Here is a 21,590-nt window from a genome sequence, read left to right on the forward strand (position 1 = left end):
AATTACTTAGTTTTTGATCCGACCCCTACGGGTTTTTTAAAGACATTTCACATAAAAAATACATTGTTTAAATTGTGTAATGTACGGAACCCTTGGAACGCGAGTCCGACTCGCACTTGGCCAGTTTTTTTAAGAAAAGTTATCTTAGAAATGAAAAAAAACGTTAAATTCTAAAAATTTGCATCTGGTGACAGATTCCACAAAACCTATAAGTGATAGCACTATAGTGTGTATAAGAGATTGATAGCAAATTTATTAGGGATCATTTCGTTCCTACACACTTTTCTGTATCTTGAACGGTTTCCTTGAAAATTGAGAAAAACCGCGTTTCGGGTCCTTTGCGGTGTGGGGGGTGACACCGAGGGGGGAGGGTTGATGAAAAATAACTTTGGTCTATAACGTACACATCTCAATATTTCCAATTGAAAAAAGTCTTCCATTACTAATCCCGTAATTTTAGCTAATTTCCCTGAATATCTAGGTGTACTCTTTAAAATTTGGTATTTCTTTGGTATTTGTTTGTCTACCTGTGACCTCGTAGCGCTGAAACAGATGAACCGAATTTAATGTGTTTTTTTTGTTTGATAGCTGGCTTCACTGCGGTGAATTTTAGGTATATTTCATTAAAATCCGTCTAGTCGTTTTGAAAATATAATGCACGTCGTCAAACAAGTATGGTTATTTTGTAATTTTAAGGTTATACAAGTACTTATAGCTTGAATACCGTCCAACTTATACAAAAACACATAAAGCCTTTTTGTTCCAAATTTAATGATGATTAATTCTGTGTTTGACAGTTTTTTGATATCTATTATAGTTTTCGTGAGAATGTCAAAAAACCACCAACGGGGACACATTTCAAGCTGTAGGGGGGGGTGTAGCGTCAGGTGTAGGGAGGGGGAGAGTGGTGAATTTTAAAGAGTACACCTAGATATATCATGCCATACAGGTTTGAAAACTTTATTAATTTGTTTGTCTGAAAAACATATAATACCCTTATTACTAGCTTTCCTCGGTGTCATGCTTCAAAACTTGTATCACCGAATTAGGCGTGTCACCAAATAATGCGAGTTTACCCTACGTACAGATTTGTATTTTCATCTATAAATAGGGTATTTGACAACATTAAAAATATATAACGAATTGCTGTCATCCTGAAAGATAATAAACTAATAAAGTATATTTCACTATATTTGAATGTAAATTATGTTTAGTTTTTGGAAAATAAACGAAAGAAAATTTAATATTTTTTGAAATTTCATCAGGGACGTGAACGCTCTGTGATTGGTCAACGCTCGGATGACGTCACACGCGGGTAAACATTCTTGATTGCCTTGAGTGTTTTAACTGTTTTATTTGTATTTAGTTAATTTTAGTTATTGTTCCACAGTTTTCTGATATATTCCGATTTATCCGTATATCTAGTAGCACAATATTCATAAGAATCTCAAAATGGAGCCGAAATATGTGAAAGCTGATAGCGGCAACCTACCAGACATAGACGCATTAATGGTTGCACTTTTCTTTAAAGATAATCCGGATTACTATGCTGCGGAACTTAGAAATGTAAAAACAGCTGTGTGAGTATACGTAGAAATTGTTTATTTACGAACATTTCGATTTCGATGATACGAATACGAAGACGATATATAAATAGAATACGATGACGAGAATAGTATATCTCCATACTGCACTTTAGTTTGAAAGAAAAAGTACCTACTAATGCTGAAAGAGCTATGTTATGAGGTTATGTAGTAATACATTAAATACCTTGTTTCGTTAAATACAACAAAATCCGCTGCTTTAACTACCATATTTATTTACAGTTAAATATTACTTACATCGAAGTGGTCTTCACACATAAAAACATTTGTATGCGCTAAAATGCTCTTTGGGTCTCTTCGCGCTAGTTTTAACCACATTTTTCTTTTTTTGGGATTCGTTGGAACGGAAACAAACGATTTATCTGGATTTTTTATAGTCGTACTTGAACATTGCGGCACTATACACCATTTATATACCATTTTACAGTGAAATAATCAATTAAATACACATAAACCATAAGATTTACTAAGGTCATTGACTGAGTTTACTCGCGTGTGACGTCACACGTGTCACGTGATTAGCCCCTTTGCAAAAACAGCGTTTAAGGCGCGTTCAAAATAAATAAACTTTAACATTGTTTTTTTTATATTTAATACAGGAAATTTCACGGAAATATCAATGTAGTGTAATTATTAAGTCATAAACAATCAATTAAAACCATTTTCAAAAATTAGTCAAATAGCCTATTCTAAATTAGTGTCGATTATAAAAATATTTTTTTACAGCCGTTGTGAATTTAAATATATAAAAATAACACAATATCAAACATGTTCCTACATTTTATATATTATTATAAAATTGTATAGACGGAGAAACTTAACAGTTTGCCATACTATCCTTATTACTGGATTCAGGCATCTTGCAGTTGTTCATCGGCGTGGCGTGGACGTGGTGGTGGAGTTGGAGGTCAGAGAATACACACCGCCTGAAGGATGCAAGTTTTATTTAATTTAAATAGAACATTGCCAGACGTTTCTGTTGGCGGAAGCGAGTGTCATGTGATGTTTAACGTTATTCATAGTCATCACCTGACATTTTTGTTTCCCCCATAATGCGTACCTAATTTCATTTATTCTAATGAATGTATAATATAGGACCGACCCTCTGTAAATGAAACAACCTCATGACTTTTTTCATATTTTGGTATTGATTCTTCTTCTTCCCGATTTGCTGGCTTGTTATGTGAAGTCCACCGATGAATCGCTGCCAGACGATTGGATCCACCGATCCAGTAATAAGGATAATATAGTAAACTATGTGAAGGATCGTCGCTTTTTAGGGTTCCGTACCCAAAGGGTATAAAACCGTCTGTCTGTCACCAGGCTGTATCTCATGAACCGTGATAGCTAGACAGTTGAAATTTTCACAGATGACGTAGGTATTTCTGTAGCCGCTATAACAACAAGTACTAAAAACAGAATAAAATAAATATTTAAGTGGGACTCCCATACAACACACGTGATTTTTTTGCTGTTTTTGGCGTAATGGTACGAAACCCTGCGTGCGCGAGTCCGACTCGCACTTGGCCGGTTTTTTTATCATGTACCATTTTCCGGGCCTAGCTCTTAGTATATTTGACAGTGGAGCATCAAGGCAGAGAGAGACAATAGACCGCGGCCAAGGCGATGTGGGCTCCCATGTGTTTACACTTGACTGTACTTCATTTAAATTCCTGCCATTTTCGTATTCCGGCCGCATTCCTGACAAAACGTCTTATATTCCTGACGTCTGGTAACCCTACGCATACAGTATTGATTTTTCCAGTGAAATTGCCAGTTTCAGTTTCAGTAAAAGTATCACATACGATACTTTTTATTGAATTTTGGCATATTAACGAAAATGCTTTAAAGAACATGTTAAGTAATTTAGATATTGTGATATGAGTTTAACATGATAACATGACTTCATAAAACAAAGACACATGTACACATACGTTTCGTAATTTTACGTTGAATAACGACGGATCAGCACATGCGTTAGCTGATGCTTGGTAAAACAATGCCATATATGCTCATCCGATTGTCGTATATGCACATCCGACGTGCGATATTCAAAAACAATGCATTAAATAAAAAGGAATATAAGTGTAAGTAAACGACATTCTGCCAATTAAAAAATTAAAACCGGCCAAGTGCGAGTCGGACTCACGCTCCGAGGGTTCCGTACTTTTTAGTATTTGTTGTTATAGCAGCAACAGACAGACATCTATATAATATAAAGCCTCATCTGTGAAAATTTCAACCGTCTAGCTATCACGGTTCATGAGATACAGCCTGGTGACAGACAGACAGACGGACAGAAAGACGGACAGCGGAGTCTTAGTAATAGGGTCCCGTTTTTACCCTTTGGGTACGGAACCCTAAAAAACAATAAACGATATTTGATATATTTTGCAGTTTTATTTGTATAGAATTTCCAAAAAAATAATAAATAAAACATTATTAACAAATTTCAATAATATTGAATTGCAAATTCATAGTTGGTCAAACCAAATTGGCAGTAAATAAGAACAAAAAAAAACTATACTAATCCTTTTCTTTCGCGTGCTAGTACTAGTGTAAGATAAAGATAGTATGATTCTCTCTGTCTAGGTTTGAAATAAAACAGTCCTTTGACAAACTATAATTACAAATCCAGATTTAAAATATTTCATTTAAATATTAGCGGTAAAAATGTCTACTCAAACACGCGTAGGTATTTTTTTAATCGTTTTGGAGGTAAAGTTAAACATTTTTCATTCTGTAATTCTATTTTATTGGATTTATTGTGCGTTATTGATTGTGTTATTAAATATGAGTTTCAACGAAAATATTAAATGAATACCTGTAAAGGCAACGATGTATGTGAAGCATAATATCAACATAAAAAACTATGTAATCTTAGTTATGTGGCTAAAACTACAGTCAGACAGGTGCAAGGCGAAAAAATCAAAGATACATAAATATATCTTGAAAATTTGTGTAATAAATTGATAAACTACATATGTAAAATATACGACACGTGTGATAAAGATAGGTATAGGTGGTAGTTGTATTTTGTGCCTCGTTTACTTTTAGTTTCTTTAAAAATAAAACTTTAATTTCGTGGAGATTTCTTTATTTATTTCATTGCATGTTTGAGAAAAGCACTATACATAACATCGGCTTGGAAATGGGTTGTCGGCCTCATAACTATCCGGCCTCACTACGTTCGGCCTTATATATGCATTCGGCCGGCAACCGGCAACCCCTTACTTCCCAGCCTCTGTAGTAATGTACTATTCCTATACATATTTGGAGTAGAACCATTAAAATGAATAGGTAAAGAAAATATTATTCATAAGAAATATTTTTATTTATACCCTAATGCGGCAGTTAAGAAGAATAAAACATGCCTGTATGCTCCAGTATACTCCATCACATCTAAAATATGAAATACTGCAATGTTCAGTACCTATCCGGGCGACTTCTGGTAAGTGGGAGTTTAAGGTTGCATACGGATCGAGCCGTCGAGGCGTATCGTCTCGCCGTTGAGCATGGGGTTCCGTATGATGGTTTCAACGAGCTGCGCGAACTCGCTGGGCAGGCCCAGGCGCGACGGAAACGGGACCTGCGCCTCCAACGCTTTGATCGCCGGCTCCGGCATCTGCTCCATCATCGGAGTCCGGAACAACCCTGAGCAAAAATTGTGTTATCTAAATCATTATCTTCCTTCACCACCTTCCTCCTCTTGTATCATTTTTTGGCAGTTTTTTATAGTATAATTTTCTTTTAATATGTTGGTGGCGAACAAGCATACAGCCCATCTGATGTACCCAGTACACAGGTTAATGTAGGGCTTAATCTATTAGATGATCTAACATTTATTGTTTTTATTAAATGTAGTAAAAGTCTTTTCACTACCATCCATTAAATTTAAGGTTGTTCAAAAAAGATATAATGAGCATACCTACCTAATATCTACCTGACGGCAATAATATTTACTCGAAGGTAAAGTCCCGGAAAGGGTCCCGTTGCCATTATACATTTACAGTTATTCCGCTCCAAAACCCTAGAACACAATATTATTACATGTGCTAGTTTACCTGGGGCAATAGTGACGACGCGGATCCCCTGCGAGGCCAGGTCTCTGGCAATGGGCAGCGTCATGCCCACTACGCCCGCCTTAGACGCCGAGTACGCTGCCTGCCCGATCTGCAACGCCAAACCTCGCCATCAACGATACGATACTATATAATATATTATATCCACCTATCGGAATGCGGAATTTTTAATATTCGCGGCTAATGAGGATTGCTGATATTTTAAGATTGTTGAGGGTCTCATTTGGGAATGTAGTCCCCATCAGTGTTATCAGTGATACCTCCTAAGGTTAGGTTACCTTAACATGTTTTGTTGACATCGTAAATGTTGTGATATGGATATGATATGACGTATAGGTAGATACGCGTAGGCATCTCGTATACAAAGGCCTAATGAATATCTATTAAGACGTCCTAGTGCCCGTCAGCCCGTCACTGACCCGTTAGGCACGTCGTGTCATCATTAAACTTACGCCATTAGCAATAGAGGTGACCATAGCACGTCGAAAACTGGGACGTTTACACAATGCATTTCCTATGGTGTTTCCATGTAGTCTCAAGCCGGGTGGGTGCATAGGTATATGTACGGTACAAGTATGCTGCGAAAGTGCATGACCACTTTATAAATGAATTCCATTCATATTGTGTGTGTACACTTTTGCAGCTCGCTTTACACCTCCGTCACATTGTCAGCGTATTACAATTTACAATCGACGAATAAAAGAAGAAGACTTTGCGTTCCTCCAATATTCAGATCTTCCAATGAAAGCCCAAAAGCATAAGTAAGCCCGATCAAAAATGGATGGAACTGAGACCTGCTTCAAAATCTTTAAATTAATTTAAATTCCGTTCAATAGATGGCTATGCGGAACACAAAACCAGAGGTCAAAGAGCCGAATAAAATGAATGGAACTGAGACCTACTGCGTTAGTAATCTGGCAATAACCTGAATATCACAGGCTCGTTTTTGCAAAAACGTTAATTAGAGTTAGACCAAGATAAGTCTGCAACGATTTTGATAGCACGCGCAGTGCAAATGTTATTTTAAACTTTTATGAAATTATGAATGCTCGTACTGCGTATGATATCAAAATCGTTGCAGACTTTTCTTAGTCTAACTCTATTTGTGTTCTTGTTTAATTCGTTGTATTAATTGTGATAAGATAAACTACCTGTCCGTCGAAGGCGGCCACGCTGGCGGTGTTGACGATGACCCCGCGCTGACCGTCCGCGTCGGGCGCATTCCTGCCGATCATGCCGGCCGCCAGCCGGATCACGTTGAACGTGCCCACCAGATTCACCTGAAATAACAGACTATCGATCAATAGGGACAAGAAAAATATTACCTACTTATCACTGTAATTTTGTCTCAGTGAATGTGAAGCGAGTGAGGCTTTACTGCGGCCGTAGACAAGGTGACAATCCGCAACAACGATCCACAAACGCCAATCAAAATGTAAAAATGTATCAGGATCACGGATGGCACGAAAAGTATGTCATCTTTTCCATACATCATTTAAGTTTCTGCCCCCTGTCTAATCTAATAACATTAGGGCGCTGCATTGTAAAATGGAAGTAAGATATATAAGTAAACATAACCAAAGACCACGCTGCTGACAGGATCAGGATAAAGAGTTGTTAATGTTTCACTGGTCTTAGTATTTTTGAGGTCTATTTGCAGAATAATATTTAGAAACTTTGACTGGACATACCTCAACCGTTTTCTGGAATGTTTTGAGTTCGAAAGGCTGGTCCTTCTTGAAGTTGTAGATCCGTTGCGCGCTGGCGACGCCAGCGCAGTTGACAGCCACGTCGAGACGCCCGAAGCGGTCCTTGGTGCTCTGCAGTGCTGTCTTCACGTCAGACTCTGAGGTCACCTGTCAGGAAGGCGGCAGCAATCGTCAAGGACGCAACAGAGTAAGATCAAAACCTTAACAATTTGTTAAATGAGTATCGGCCTCTTGGACCGAGACCAATGGCGTACTCTGTGTGAAGAAACCTGAAGAAACGCTTATATGTAAATAGGTATGGTCTGGTATGGTATTACATACGTCGACGGGAACGAAAGCGGCGTTCTCGCCCAGCCGCTTGGCGGCGTCGCGGCCGCCGCTGGTCGGCAGGTCGCAGATGACCACGCGTCCGCCTTGCTGCAGCAGCAGCTCGGCCGTGGCCAGCCCCAGCCCCGACCCGCCCCCCGTCACCAGCCCGACCAGACCCTGCGCATATAAACAAAACTCATTCAATAACAGGTAAGCGCTCCAGAGGAGATTGATATTGGTACTATAAGCGGCCTTTAGTAGGAGATAGCACCTAGTATAACCCTCGACCGCGTGTTATCATTATGATAGCAGATAGTAGGTAGTGAAAGTGGAGCCCAGCGTCGTCAAAATTATTAAAATCCTAACCAGTGGAAAAGCCAGGTACTTATTGGCTTAAAACAATACTTAGGGTTGTTTCCATCTATAAATCTCAGGGCAGAATTGTATCTGAATAAATTATTTTTAGGCCAGGAAATAAATGCCCACAAAAAGGTATGAGGGAAATAAATGCTTGGAACACAATTTTTGACTTCGTAGCTTTATTTGGACTAGTTAGGAGGTGAACATATTAAAAGTCCCCGGCCGTAACCCTGGTGCTGGGGGGGTGAGGGGGGGTTTGAAGGTTCCATTTTTCGGTTTTTCGATTATATCTCGGAAACTATGCTTCTGAGCAACATGGCCACTTAATCCACTTATACAAAATGAAAAGAGGTTTAAATTGTTACAAGTTTTATTCAGTCAAGTTTTTCGATATCTTGTATAGTTTTTGAGATATCCGCTCTTGAAGGTTTATTTAGGGCTCTCATTTCTATCTTGATTATCTACATCAGTGAAGCTGCTAGGCCGGGTTTGGAATCGTTTTCGTATAAATTGGGGGTGCTGAATTCATTTATGGTATTAACATTGACACCATTCCTAAGTACGTGTGAATCCATACTAATATTATAAATGCGAAAGTCTGTCTGTCTGTCTGTTTGTGTGTACCTCTTCACTAAAACAGCTGAACCGATTTAGTTGAAATTTGGCATAGAGATAGAGTCCCGTATGGTAGGTACTCGATGGAACGATAAAGAAGAAGAGGGAAAGCTTATTCATAAATTTAAACTAAATAAGTATGTAAGTAAACAACGTTACATTCACAAGTTTATAAACTTGGCAAAAGAGAAGTAAGTACTAAGTAGGGGAAAAATAACAACATACATATTTAATCTAAGCTGACAGCTACAAACACTAGGTATTGTAAACTATATTAAGAAATAAAGAATTAACATTTTTAAGCGAGGCGTAGACTAGCAAGAACTTGCATGTAATTTACGTTACAATGCCGACTACTAAGGTAAACTGCATTCCAAAGTTTGATCAGATACCGCAATGTAATGAAAATTGCATACAAGTTCTTGCTGGTCTAAACCTCGCTTTATACAATACCCCGCGTACTCATAGGTTATGTTATGTTACTGAATATTATTAGAGGTTATGCGATACATAAAATAATGCTAGCGTTAGTTAGGTACAATCAATACATATCAAGAGGAACGAACTAACACTTACCTTCAACATATTTCCTAATTGAAGACTTTCCTAATCGAGTGATAAATATCAACTGGTTATCAAAGTGGATTCATTGTCGCTATCGCGGTGTAGGCAGGCAGTAACCTTTGCTCCCTCACGCATTTTGTTCACTGACTCGCTCGTATTTGTCCAAATGTTCGTGTTGCGTTTGCGTCTCTTTCTTCCCGTATCTTTCTTGTCGTATTGTGTCATACAGATGATACAGGTAGATGTTCGCTCCATGCAATTTGATCTGTGAAGATTCGTATAAGTAAGTATATACTTTAGCTACGTCAAATTAAGCCGAAAATGGGCGATCTGCGGAAATAATTCGTGTAGTTTTGTATACCTTGTGGTGTACAGATGAACATACTAAAAGTCCTCGGAGGTGGGGGGGGGGGGGTTAAAGGTACCTTTTTCAGATTTTTACTCATCTCGAATATCTGTACGAATAGCATTACAATTACTTCGGACAAAAGAAACTACACAAAATTTTCTACAAATTAGGTCATATTCATTTTTATAGCATACCTGATCGGTTAAGCTATTTTTGAGTTTTTGCAAAAAGTATATTTTGCCGGGCGGGTAACTACGGAAGTACGAAACCATACACTGAGCATGGCCCGACATGCTCTTGGCCAGTTTATTTTTGTTTTTGATCAGCAGGTGACTCAACTTGCTTATTCTATACTAAAAATTTCAGTTATGATGAACAACTACGAAGAAACGACGTTCTCTTATGTCGTCTATTTTTCATCTCTTTGTTAACTTAAACACCCTGTAGCTCCTAAACTATTGATCGTAAAGTAAAAATAAATATAACCTAATTTGTAGAAAATTGTATGTAGAAACTATTGTTCGAAGTATTTTTAATGCTATTCGTACAGATATTCGAGATACGAGCAAAAATCTGAAAAAATATACCTTCAACTGCACTGCAAGTTTATTTTATATAAAATATTATCAAAACAGGATAAATGGTTGACTGGTAGAGAATGCCTTAAGGCATTAAGTACGCGCTTTTGTACAATTTTATATCGTGCAATAAAGTTTAAATAAATAAAAATAAATAAATAAATCCGTACAGAAAACCACAAGGGAAATTATCAGTTTTGTCAGCGGAAAGAAAACGGCTAAAAGACGACTATATCGACTTATAAAAAGTCACACAATTTGCTTTCGCTATAACGGGTATTTATGTTGTATTTAATTTAAAATAATTACCTATTTAATAGTCCCCCTAAGTAATTAGTCTGCGGCACATAATCGGTAAATATATTAATTTACGTAAATAATGAAGGTCATTCGTGATCTTGAAATAACTGACAAATAGTTTTGATACTTTACCATTTTAGTCATATTTAATATTTGTATAATTTATTTTTAGGACTGAGTAAAAGTATCTACGGTATCTCGAATAAAAGACCATTTTATTAGATGATATGCCATAATTTGTAATCCACATGTCAGATTCAAGCACATCCAGTTTAGATGAAGACAGTTCGATGAGTGTCTCTGGTTATTCTGAAGCTAGCTCAATCATAAGTTACGTTGAATATTTAGATTCAGAGGGCCTACCGCGAACACCGAAATTCCCGAATTTTGGGCATCTTTCTCTTTTACTCCAATCAAGGCGTAATTAGAGTGACAGAGAAAGATGCTCGCAATTTGCGTACTTCGGTGTTCGCGGTAAGACTTCAGACTTCGATTTTAATAAATAAAAGTTTTTAATTGAAAATATTTCCTTATTTTTAGGGTTCCGTACCTCAAAAGGAAAAAATGGAACCCTTATAGGATCACTCGTGCGTCTGTCTGTCTGTCTGTGTCTGTCTGTCTGTCTGTCCGTCTGTCACAGCCTATTTTCTTCGAAACTATTGGACCAATTAAGTTGAAATTTGGTACACATATGTAAGTTTGTGACCCAAAGATGGACATGTAACGTAAACAAATTAATTTTAAACACGGGGGCCACTTTTGGGGGGTAAATGAGAAACTTAAAAAATAAAGTTTGTCAAACTATATCGTGTTACATATCAAATGAAAGAGCTCATTGTGAGAATCTCAAATATATTTTTTATATAATTTTATGATAAACAGTTTAGAAGTTATTCAAGAAAATAGGCAAAAAATTACCATTCCCCCCTTTATCTCCGAAACTACTGGGTCAAAAACCGGAAAACCTATTAGAAATGTGCAGTCAAGCGTGAGTCGGACTTAATTACTTAGTTTTTGATCCGACCCCTACGGGTTTTTTAAAGACATTTCGCATAAAAAAAACATTGTTTAAATTTTGTAATGTACGGAACCCTTGGAACGCGAGTCCGACTCGCACTTGGCCGGTTTTTTAGTTATGAAATATTATTTCATATTTTGCAGTGACTTTCGACGGAGTAAAATATCGTGATTCGAACAATCCCAATAAGACCATCCTATTCAGTATTCACTGTTTTTATGTCCCCGATACTAAAATTACAGCTCGATTACCTGCCCAATCTACCTATCCAGGTTTGTGCTAAAATAACTGTTGGACTGGGCAGATTGGAGTATATTAGAACCTATCTAGTTTTGTACTAATACGACAATTGGTATGGGCATGTATTTTCAATCGAACTGTCACTGAAGTATCTGAGACATAAAAACAAGAGTTGGTTTTAACCTTTGGGTAGAAGGTGAAATGGCAGTCACGAGTGCCTGAGCTAATCTGCTAATTCATAGGATTAGGTGGCCGAGCCGACACCGGGCTCCCTTTAGTGAGCTGTGGCAAAAAGCCGGAACAAAAGGATTCAAGTATCATGACCTTTAGTGTCGTACTATAATTACGTCACAGTGTTGTCAGCATAGCAAAATCCGTAAAATAGCACCGGCACGCCCTCAAATCCTACGACGCTACACTTTCCGCACACTCTCTAGCTTATTTTTACTTAACGTCGGAAAAAAGAAAATAATTAAATAATGAAATTTAATCGCGTTAGATCCGGTAATGACATTAATTATGATGTTAGCTTATTTTTTATCCTATCGGCTTTTTATTCCCCATACAAATTCCACACCCCTTTTCACCCCCTTTAAAGGATGACTTCTGGGATAAAAACTATCCTTTGTCCTTCCCCGGGACTCAAACTATCTCTATGCCAAATTTCAACTAAATCGCGGTTAAGCGGTTTAAGCTAAGCGTGAAGAGGTAACAGACAGACAGACACACTTTCGCCTTTATAATATTATCTTTAAAAATATATATGGAATTGGTTTTCTGCTCCTAACTTTTATAATATGTAATGGATAAATCGAAAAAAGTCAAACGAAGGGGCATATATTAGCTACGGTTAATCTTATCTTATCTTATACCTTTAAACGAGCAATTCTTGTATATATGTATATATATTTCGGGGATCTCGGAAACGGCTCTAACGATTTCGATGAAATTTGCTATATAGGAAGAAGAAGAAAGAAGAAAGATATTTATTCCATAAAGCACACATACACAGGACAATACAATGAAAGAAAAAAGATGTTTAAAAAAGGGAATATAAAAAAATAGCAAAAACAAAAAATTTAATTATTTACACATTAAAAACATAAAAAACATATAAATTACACACGGGTCCTGCTGGACACTAGGTCTGTGTGCAGTAGGGAGGAGGCCCTGTCTCAGCATATTGTTGCAATTTGCAAGCGAGGCAAATTCCAACGCTGTTATTCTGCCAAGGCCTTAGGGAGTGACATATAAATATTAATAAGATGTATATAAATATATATATATATAAAAACATAATAAATGAATAGTCATTAAATGCATTGTAATATTTGTAATTTTTATAATTTAATGTAAGGATATGAAAAATGATGTCAATTTAGAATAGTATTGTAATGTAATTACTATGTGTAAAATTGTAATTTTATTAATAAATAATTGTAATTGTAATGAATACTTATTGGGTGATTTATGCAACATTTTTTGATATTTTAAAGAAGAAAAAGAAATACAAATAACTAACGTGCAGCGGGTCCAGATTTAATTTGAATGTCCAAAAGTATTTCACGCAGTTTCCGTTTCAAACCGAATTTGGAACCACAGTTTCTAATAGGCGGCGGCAAGTCATTCCAGCACTTGGTAGCTTGGAACCGGAAGCTGCCACGGAATGCAGCACATTTATATTTCGGGGCAATGAGCGGCTTCAGGTTAGCTATATCACGATCGGTCCGCCTTTGTTGACGCCAAAGCAATTTCTCCGAAAGATAGGACGGCTTGCCGTATTTAATTACACCAAACAGAAGAGAAGCTAAGTGAAGGTGTCGCCTATGTTCCATCTTAAGCAGCCTTGCACTGGATAGGTAAGGTGTAACCGAATTTCGAGGGGGAATGGTGAAACAATAACGGGCACAGGCATATGGTGGTTTTCGGTGGCGAAAAATCGATCTTATCTCTGGGAAAACGCGCATTTATGAGTTTTTATGTTTTCCGAGCAAAGGTCTCCCAGATATAATACATGAAACCAAGAAACTATACAAAAATATTTTCCATGAGGTCAACCGGGGCATTTGCGTTACTGTTTTTTTAATCATTTTTTACTCTCCTTTAACCCCATATTTTGAAATGTATTATGAAGTGTATTGAAACTTTCTTCTGCTGTGTGGTTTCTACAACTCTGCTAAGATAATTCGTAAAGTAACTTTTTCGTTGCACCATATTTTTTTAAACGCATAGATGTTTTTTTTAAACGGAAATTTTGTCGCCTTTGCCCCACTTGGGCAAATTGCGTCTTTTTAAAATAATTTATAAACAATTACGATAAGGCTTTTCAAACCTCATGAAACGTGTTTATAATACATTTTAGAAGGTATAATCAATACCAGGGGCAAAAACAGCGATTATCAACATCAAGTAGAAAATTGTATAATTTGGGTAAAGTCGATAAAAAAACTAATATAATTGTTTTTAAAGAGGTTTTATTTGTGTTGGGAAAGTGTTTCTGGTAAAGAAAAAAACTGGAAAATGTATTACTTATATTGCAAAGCTTGGCAAACAAGAAGCAAGTTCCGTTCCATAGAAAAGCTAGCATTAGAAAATTTTGTATGGTCGAAGGGCTGAAAGTTTAACTTCGCGAGCTTTTCTACTGACGAAATTTTCTTGAACAGCTGCTAAAACTACGCATCATGTATAATTGTAGAACTAATACGCATCTAGTAAAAAGGTTGTTGACCACTGACATTGGGGCAAATGCGTTACATAGACGCAGTTACCTCAACATTATTGACGCATTTTGCAAGGTTAAAAAAATATCTTCCAAGAATTTCACATGGATTTTTTTCCAAAACAAAAGTATCATTAATACCAATTGTGGTCCGCATGTCTCAGTTAATTAATATTGAGCACATTTATTACTAAATATATATTACCAAACATCTAAAGAAAAACAAGGATGTAAACAGATTTTGTTAACTTACCTCATACCTACACCGCGTGTTAGTAGGTCTGGGGTGAAACTAATTCTCAAAATATTTGTGTATATTTAATGGAATAAATTAAATAAAAATATAGTCTCAAAATAGCCATCTATTTGAATACGATTCGGTAAAACGCCATCTATGTTACGTGTTGTCCTCCAAGTAGTTCTGGCCTTTTCCTCTAGACGGAGGGAGCTGTAGTAGCTAATGTTGTTTAAAAAATAACTCGAATAGACGCAATAACCCCACCTTAAGTCAATATTCAGAGAGGAAAATGGGAACTACGTTTGTATGGACAATCGGTCGTCCACTATCCTCTTAATATTAGAAAAGTAAAGTTAGAACTGTTACCTACTAGTGTGCTGTGTGCTAGTACTAATATATAATAAGTAGTACCACACCCGACATTGGACCCGTATATCCGACACTACACCCTATCAGGGCCCAACACCTCCACACATACACTCCTCCTCCTCCTCCCTTTTCCTAACACCTCCTCCTCCTGGAGCTCTAACATAAGTAGGTATTATACTGCTATATACCAACTATGGAAATAACTATCTCCAATGTACTACATGAGTTTCCTGTACTTGCTGATATTCAATGTCATTTATTTCACACATGAATCCTGAAATCAAGGCGTCCTGGTATATATGCACTATGTCGCAGCCATCCGGTTAAATTAGCCATTTAATTAGTCGCCTAGGCTATTCATTAAACGCCATTCGTTTTTTTGGTTATATTATTTGGTTGATTATTGAAGAAAAATCATGAAAAAAATCTATTTGTAATATAATTCGGAAAAAAACATATGTCAAGTATGTTGGACGTTGCTAGGTTCAGCGTAAAGTAAAGTAATGAAATAACCACAGTATGTTGGACGTTGCTAGGTTCAGCGTAAAGTAAAGTAATGAAATAACCACAGTATGTTGGACGTTGCTAGGTTCAGCGTAAAGTAAAGTAATGAAATAACCACAGTATGTTGGACGTTGCTAGGTTCAGCGTAAAGTAAAGTAATGAAATAACCACAGTATTTTGGACGTTGCCGAGTATATAGCACTTTATGTTTATTAGTCCAATTCATGTGTTTTTTTATAAATATAGAATAATTGCATTTCTTAATTAGAAATACACACCGACTTATGTAAATAATGAATTTAAGTCTAACCTATTATTTATTATATTTTTGTTGTTTCAACAATAACTTTATAGCTCATAGGTGTTCAAAATTAACTAGTCATTAACGTCATTATTTAACATTGAATAAAGTTAGTAATAAAGATAGCAATGGTTTTTACAATAAGACAAGCGCTTTTATCAAAATGTTCGTAAGAAATTTCTCAATTGAAATCGGGTCTTTCTCTTAATGAACGAAAAGGAAGAAATCCGTAAAAATATATTTATTTTTTATTTGGTTCATTAAGTTGTCACACGGCTAGTAATGACTTTTTAAAACGTTTTAAATACCTAACACCCCTCTGTTTAAATTTACCACAAAAACTACCAGAAAATTTAATAATTTTACTCTTCGCATACTTGGCAACGTCCAATATACTGGAATTATACAAAAGTGCCGTATAATCGACTACGGGAAAAATACTGGACATTACACTTTTTAAGTGTGTGTTTACCCATAAATACATTTTTATGTAAATTATACTGCAACGTAAGAAATAGTTAGTAACCTATTACATGTTTTAACGCTGCGTAATACTGTTATATAAAAAATATATTGAACTATGGGAAAAATGACAGTCTGTCGGATGCTTCCTTGCAAGCTCTGCGTTCTGTAGGACTTTGACAAAAATATTATGTTCACACTGGTTCCCAATATTATTTATTTACTTACGGTACCAGGAAAATATCTTATCACTTATAAATTTATTCTAAACTTAATTAAATGACTACACGACGTTCAGCCGTCCAGTTAAGAGCTGCGATGAATGACTTGGCTGGTTGTTCTTCAGCCATGTAATAAGATGCCGGCGTTAAATGAACGGGCTAGGCTCCTAATTAGTTGGCTAATTTAACCAGTTGGCTGCACCATCTCGACATCCTGATAATTAATAATTCCGAATATCTAGAAACCTGCCTGGTGTCACAGTGAAAGTACTCTAGTGGCAGGGTATGCGGTTGATGCCTACGAACGCGCGGCGAACGGATGAGTTGAGGCGGCGCTGGTCTGGTGCCGAGCTTTTAGATGTACAGTGCACCTACCGTTATTACCGTTAAGTACCTACCTTACCTACCTACTTTGGTAATGTTTGTATTGTCTGTATGCATCTGCAAGATTACTATAGATGTGAGCGGAGGTGCTGTGGAGGCCACGCAGTTTAAAAATGGTTAATTATAATTTAATATTTTCCAAACTTAACACAAAGCAATGTACACATTTTCTTACGAATCGCAAAGCTTTCAAACAGGGCTCCTTGCCGGAAGCCATTTAAAACAACAACAGAACTCTGTGAAGAGATGTTATTAAAATAAGTTAGGTAGTAAGTATTATACATTTGCCGTGGGACCGTCATTGTAGCCCGCTCGGCCCTCGCAGACACCACTCCCATTGATATGTTACTCTTAAATATCATTTTCAGTATCTCACTGCTGCTTACCATTTCTAACGGAAAGGAAACTAAAAAAAAAATTATAAACATGGAAGATTCTTCCAATGAAGATAGAAATTCGTATTTAAACGAGGAACTAAAAACAATACGGCCAGTGAAGGGCGAAGCGGTAGTTGAAAAATTTGTGGAAACCCTAATGTCCAGTGAAAGATATTTAAAGTTGGTAGAGACCGTCGAGCGCAAGTTGACCCATCTCGATAATAGTTTTCACGAAAAGACATCCAGTGTCATGAAGTATTTAACGGAAATCCTGAGGATGTTACAACCCTTACCTGACATGGAACAGTTGCTGAAATCTGTTCGGATGAGCCTCGAGTCTGTGTCTGAGACCCTGAATCACATACCGAGTAAGTACCTAAATATCATTTGTGCCAGAATGTGGTAGAAATAGATATAGACAGAGACCCTTTCACGGTGGGCACATTTTAAACCTGTGGGCTGTGGTTATATTAGAGGCCTCTATTAGAGGGTGGCGGATGTTGGCAATGTGTTAGTACAATAAAAGACGAAAACTGTAGAGGGTCAGAGGTTGGACTAAATCAAATAGTCTAGCTGAATATAAAAAATACCCTTATTATTATAGCCCGGGAGGGTCATAGAAGGTTTATGATATAAAGGTGGGAACCTTTATATCATAAACCCTCTATGATGCGTTTAAAAACCTCAAATAATGGCCAAGATACTGTTTTGTTAAAACTAATTTCTTATCTGTGAAAATGTTATTATTGCGTAATAATCTGGCAATAAATAATAACATCGAACTTATATTGACTTGGATATAGACCGTGATTACCTTTGTATTGTTTTTGAGCTCCCGATTTACTCGTTAACAAGATGCATGTAACTGCGTCGAAATATCGGGAGCTCAAAGACAATACAAAAGGTAACCACGGTTTATATCCCGGTCAATATAAGTCCAGTGAAACTAACCGTGAATCATTCAAAACTGTTAATAACATCGAATTCGGTTTGATAATGACATTCATTCACTTCGAACATCATTTCACATCACAATATTGTTAAAACATTTTAGTATCGAAACAGGACAAACTACGAAATCTCTTGGACAGTGATGAAATTTGGTATATATGTAAATTAAAGATCCCTTTTTCATGTCCACACCATTTGACTTTTGGGGACCTCGGGGAACCGCAGCCAACTTAGAAAATGTGTGCTTTCCTGCAAAAATTCGAATTTTACTCTGAATTTACGTATTCTATGGAAATATAATATGGTGTAAGGCAACATTAAAGCTTCTTAAATTCTACACAAAAAAGTCCTACATACCTTTTCGGAAAAATTAAATCTTCTTGTAGAAAATACTTGCTCTAAGAACAAATTAAATTACTTTCTTATGAAAATATTTTAATTTGTGTTTTTACAAGTAGTCACACTACTATTTAAACTATAAACGAAATAAATATCATATACCTACAAAGGAAAAAATGATCAAGGCCTCCAATGCCCGGGGCTAAAATACTTGCTGAATCCAGATTGAGAGCTATACTTATACTTTTCCAGGGGACATTTTCACAGTCAGGTTCGTGGGAATATTTCTCCTCAAGTTCCCCAACAGCCGAAGCGCTTAGGCGTATTAATTATTTACAGAAGCCCTTATATCATATCATATCATTTTTTTAATATGAATCTTATCAAAAACTGCCTTAGTAGTTAGTAATTATAACTATACCCTTATAGGTAGAAAAACTCCGCGAGCACTTACAAAGCTCTGCTTTTTGCTAGTACTCGTATTTAAACAAAAGTATTATCTGACTAGTGATTTTTCTGAACAGTAGCCATATTTCCTAACTGATTATTTACCGATACTCCGATACTTGCCTATGACATTTCCTTCAAGTCTGTTTTGGTTATTACTTAAATGTTACTATTCTAAACAAATTAATGTGCTAAATTTCCAAAAAATGTCTGGACACATTTTACGTGACAGCTACTTACTCCATATAAAAATGGACTGTCAGGGGCCATCATTCCCAAGAGTACCTCTTCTTCTTCCTCGCGTTATCCCGGCATTTTGCCACGGCATTTTGCATCGGCTAGGAGCCTGGTGTCCGCTTGACAACTAATCCCAAGAATTGACGTAAGCACTATAGTTATTACGAAAGCGACTGCCATCTGACCTTCCAACCCGGAGGGGAAACTAGGCCTTATTGGGATTAGTCCGGTTTCCGACGATGTTTTCCTTCACCGAAATATATGGTGGTAAATATCAAATGATATTTCGTACATAAGTTCCGAAAAACTCATTGGTACGAGCCGGGGTTTGAACCCGCGACCTCCGGATTGAAAGTCGCACGCTCTTACCGCTAGGCCACCAGCGCTCCTATTCCAAAGAGTACCTAAACTATAATATACGAGTATGTATAGCATCATTCGACGCGAGAGGCATAGTGACATCGATCGGCTAAATCGCTAGATAATTTATGATTACATAATTACGACGTGGGCGTACATTGAATCGTGAACGAAGCGAAGGATTCAAGTGTTAACGCCCAATATGGATTTTTTTCTACCATGTGACATACATACACATCACCTATGAGGAAAATTATTAAGTATGTTTCAAAATATAATTTAGGCTAAAAAAAATAGTAGGTGCACGTAATCGAGATGTGTCACAAGGGAGCCAAATGACATATTTACGGCGAGGGCGTATATTGAATCCTGAACGAAGCGAAGGATTCTATAATAGAATCCTAAGCGTAGTGAGGGATTCAAGTGATAACGCCCAAGGTTGAAATAATTTTGCTACCATGTGACACATACTGCTATTCACATCACCCATGAGGAAATTGTTATGTTCCAAAATATGAGTTACCCTAAAAATATAGTATGTCCTATTCTTTCTCTATTCAGGCAGCTCGCCTTTGGAATAGTCTCCCTGTTAAAATTAGACAGTGTCCGAATAGATTTGCATTTAAAAAATCCTTACGTGAGTACTTTGCTGGCAGAACGATGAATTCTTAGTGTTTCTGTTTTGAAAGTTTCATCTGATATCTTATGTATTTGTATGTATGTATATTGTATGTATTTATATGAATATTATATATACAGATATATGTATGTATGTCTATGCCTATCCATTATTTAACTACTTGTATATATGTAATCACTATGTTGCACCGCCTACAAATTATCTGCTTTGCCCGAAGGTTGACTGGTAGAGAATGCCTCATAGCATTAAGTCCGCCTTTTGTACGATTGTATTTTCTTTTGTGCAATAAAGATTAAATAAATAAATAAATAGTACGCCAAAAAGAAAACAAATCGTGTTCTAGAACAGAAATGTGGGACTTTGATCCCTCCTAGCAGAGAAGAAAAGTGCCACTTTGATCCCTCCTAGCGGGGAAGAAAAAGCCCTTTTTCGAATAGGGGATGTGAAAAAGAAATTGTAATCGGTTATGTGCATTTCATTGTATTAATTTAATACTGGCAATACAATATCATAGAACAGAAAAGTGCCGCTTTGATCCCTCCTAGCAGGGAAGAAAAAGTCCTGTTCCGTATACTATAGGTGATATGCAATTATACTGCAATGGTATGGATTACCCCCATGGATTTCGTCGAGTCCAATACGAACATAATTTTTAAGAAAAAAAAACCGACTTCAATGGGGGATGCCGCCGAAAGTTCACTTATTGTTGATGGTGCACTCTTAGATTCCAGACAATGAAATGAAAAAGACAGCATCTTTTGCCTAATTATGTAGAAAAGGAGGTAAAACCACCCACTTTTCTAGTAGCATTTCGTTTTTGTAAGGGTCGCAGTTCTAACCTAACCTAACCTACTTTTCTGATAGCATTTCGTTTCTGTAAGGGTCACAGCTCTAACCTAACCTAACCTACTTATCTGATAGCAGTTCTGTTCTGTGAGAATCGCAGTTCAAAAAAACCCTCGTGGGTCTCATCATCAGAACTCGAGCTTGACAAAAATATGTCTTAAAAACTTAAGTTGCTTAACTTACATAAAGAAGAGGACAAATCGCCAAACGTAAACTATGCGTCATTAAAGAGTTCCATTCTGATCATCATCAGCAGTTCCACTTCATAAAATGTCACTTTTTAAAATGGAAATGCTGGATTTGTTGATAAAAATACAAAAATCACTATATGTATGCCTTTAACATTTGAGGAGTTCCCTCGATTCCTCATGGATCCCATCATCAGAACTGCTTTTTGACAAAAACGGGACCAATCTGTATGTATATACTTACAATCAAAAAAAGAATTTTCAAAATCGGTCCAGAAA

The 21,590-nt window shown here is 36.7% G+C and overlaps 1 protein-coding gene across 1 annotated transcript; it reads right to left on the reverse strand.

Annotated features, from left to right (window-relative positions):
* Positions 1-4,716: 4,716 nt before the first annotated feature.
* Positions 4,717-9,412, reverse strand: LOC134755095 (3-hydroxyacyl-CoA dehydrogenase type-2). The gene is made up of 6 exons (XM_063691572.1): positions 9,256-9,412; positions 7,717-7,881; positions 7,378-7,542; positions 6,838-6,966; positions 5,669-5,777; positions 4,717-5,258 (listed from the first exon to the last, which is right to left on the reverse strand). The coding sequence occupies exons 1-6, from the start codon at positions 9,262-9,264 to the stop codon at positions 5,068-5,070; spliced, it is 768 nt and encodes a 255-aa protein (XP_063547642.1). The 5' UTR covers positions 9,265-9,412; the 3' UTR covers positions 4,717-5,067.
* Positions 9,413-21,590: the final 12,178 nt, after the last annotated feature.

This window comes from Cydia strobilella, chromosome Z (assembly GCF_947568885.1).
Source record: "Cydia strobilella chromosome Z, ilCydStro3.1, whole genome shotgun sequence".
Classification (NCBI taxonomy): domain Eukaryota; kingdom Metazoa; phylum Arthropoda; class Insecta; order Lepidoptera; family Tortricidae; genus Cydia; species Cydia strobilella.

What these genes read in the sequence shown, in the direction of transcription:
- LOC134755095 (XM_063691572.1), bottom strand. An exon ending in CATTCCAGAAAACGGTTGAG is followed by an intron (nt 6,967 to 7,377) that starts GTATGTCCAGTC and finishes CTGTTATTTCAG; the next exon opens with GTGAATCTGGTGGGCACGTT. An exon ending in CGTCGTCACTATTGCCCCAG is followed by an intron (nt 5,259 to 5,668) that starts GTAAACTAGCAC and finishes ATTTTTGCTCAG; the next exon opens with GGTTGTTCCGGACTCCGATG.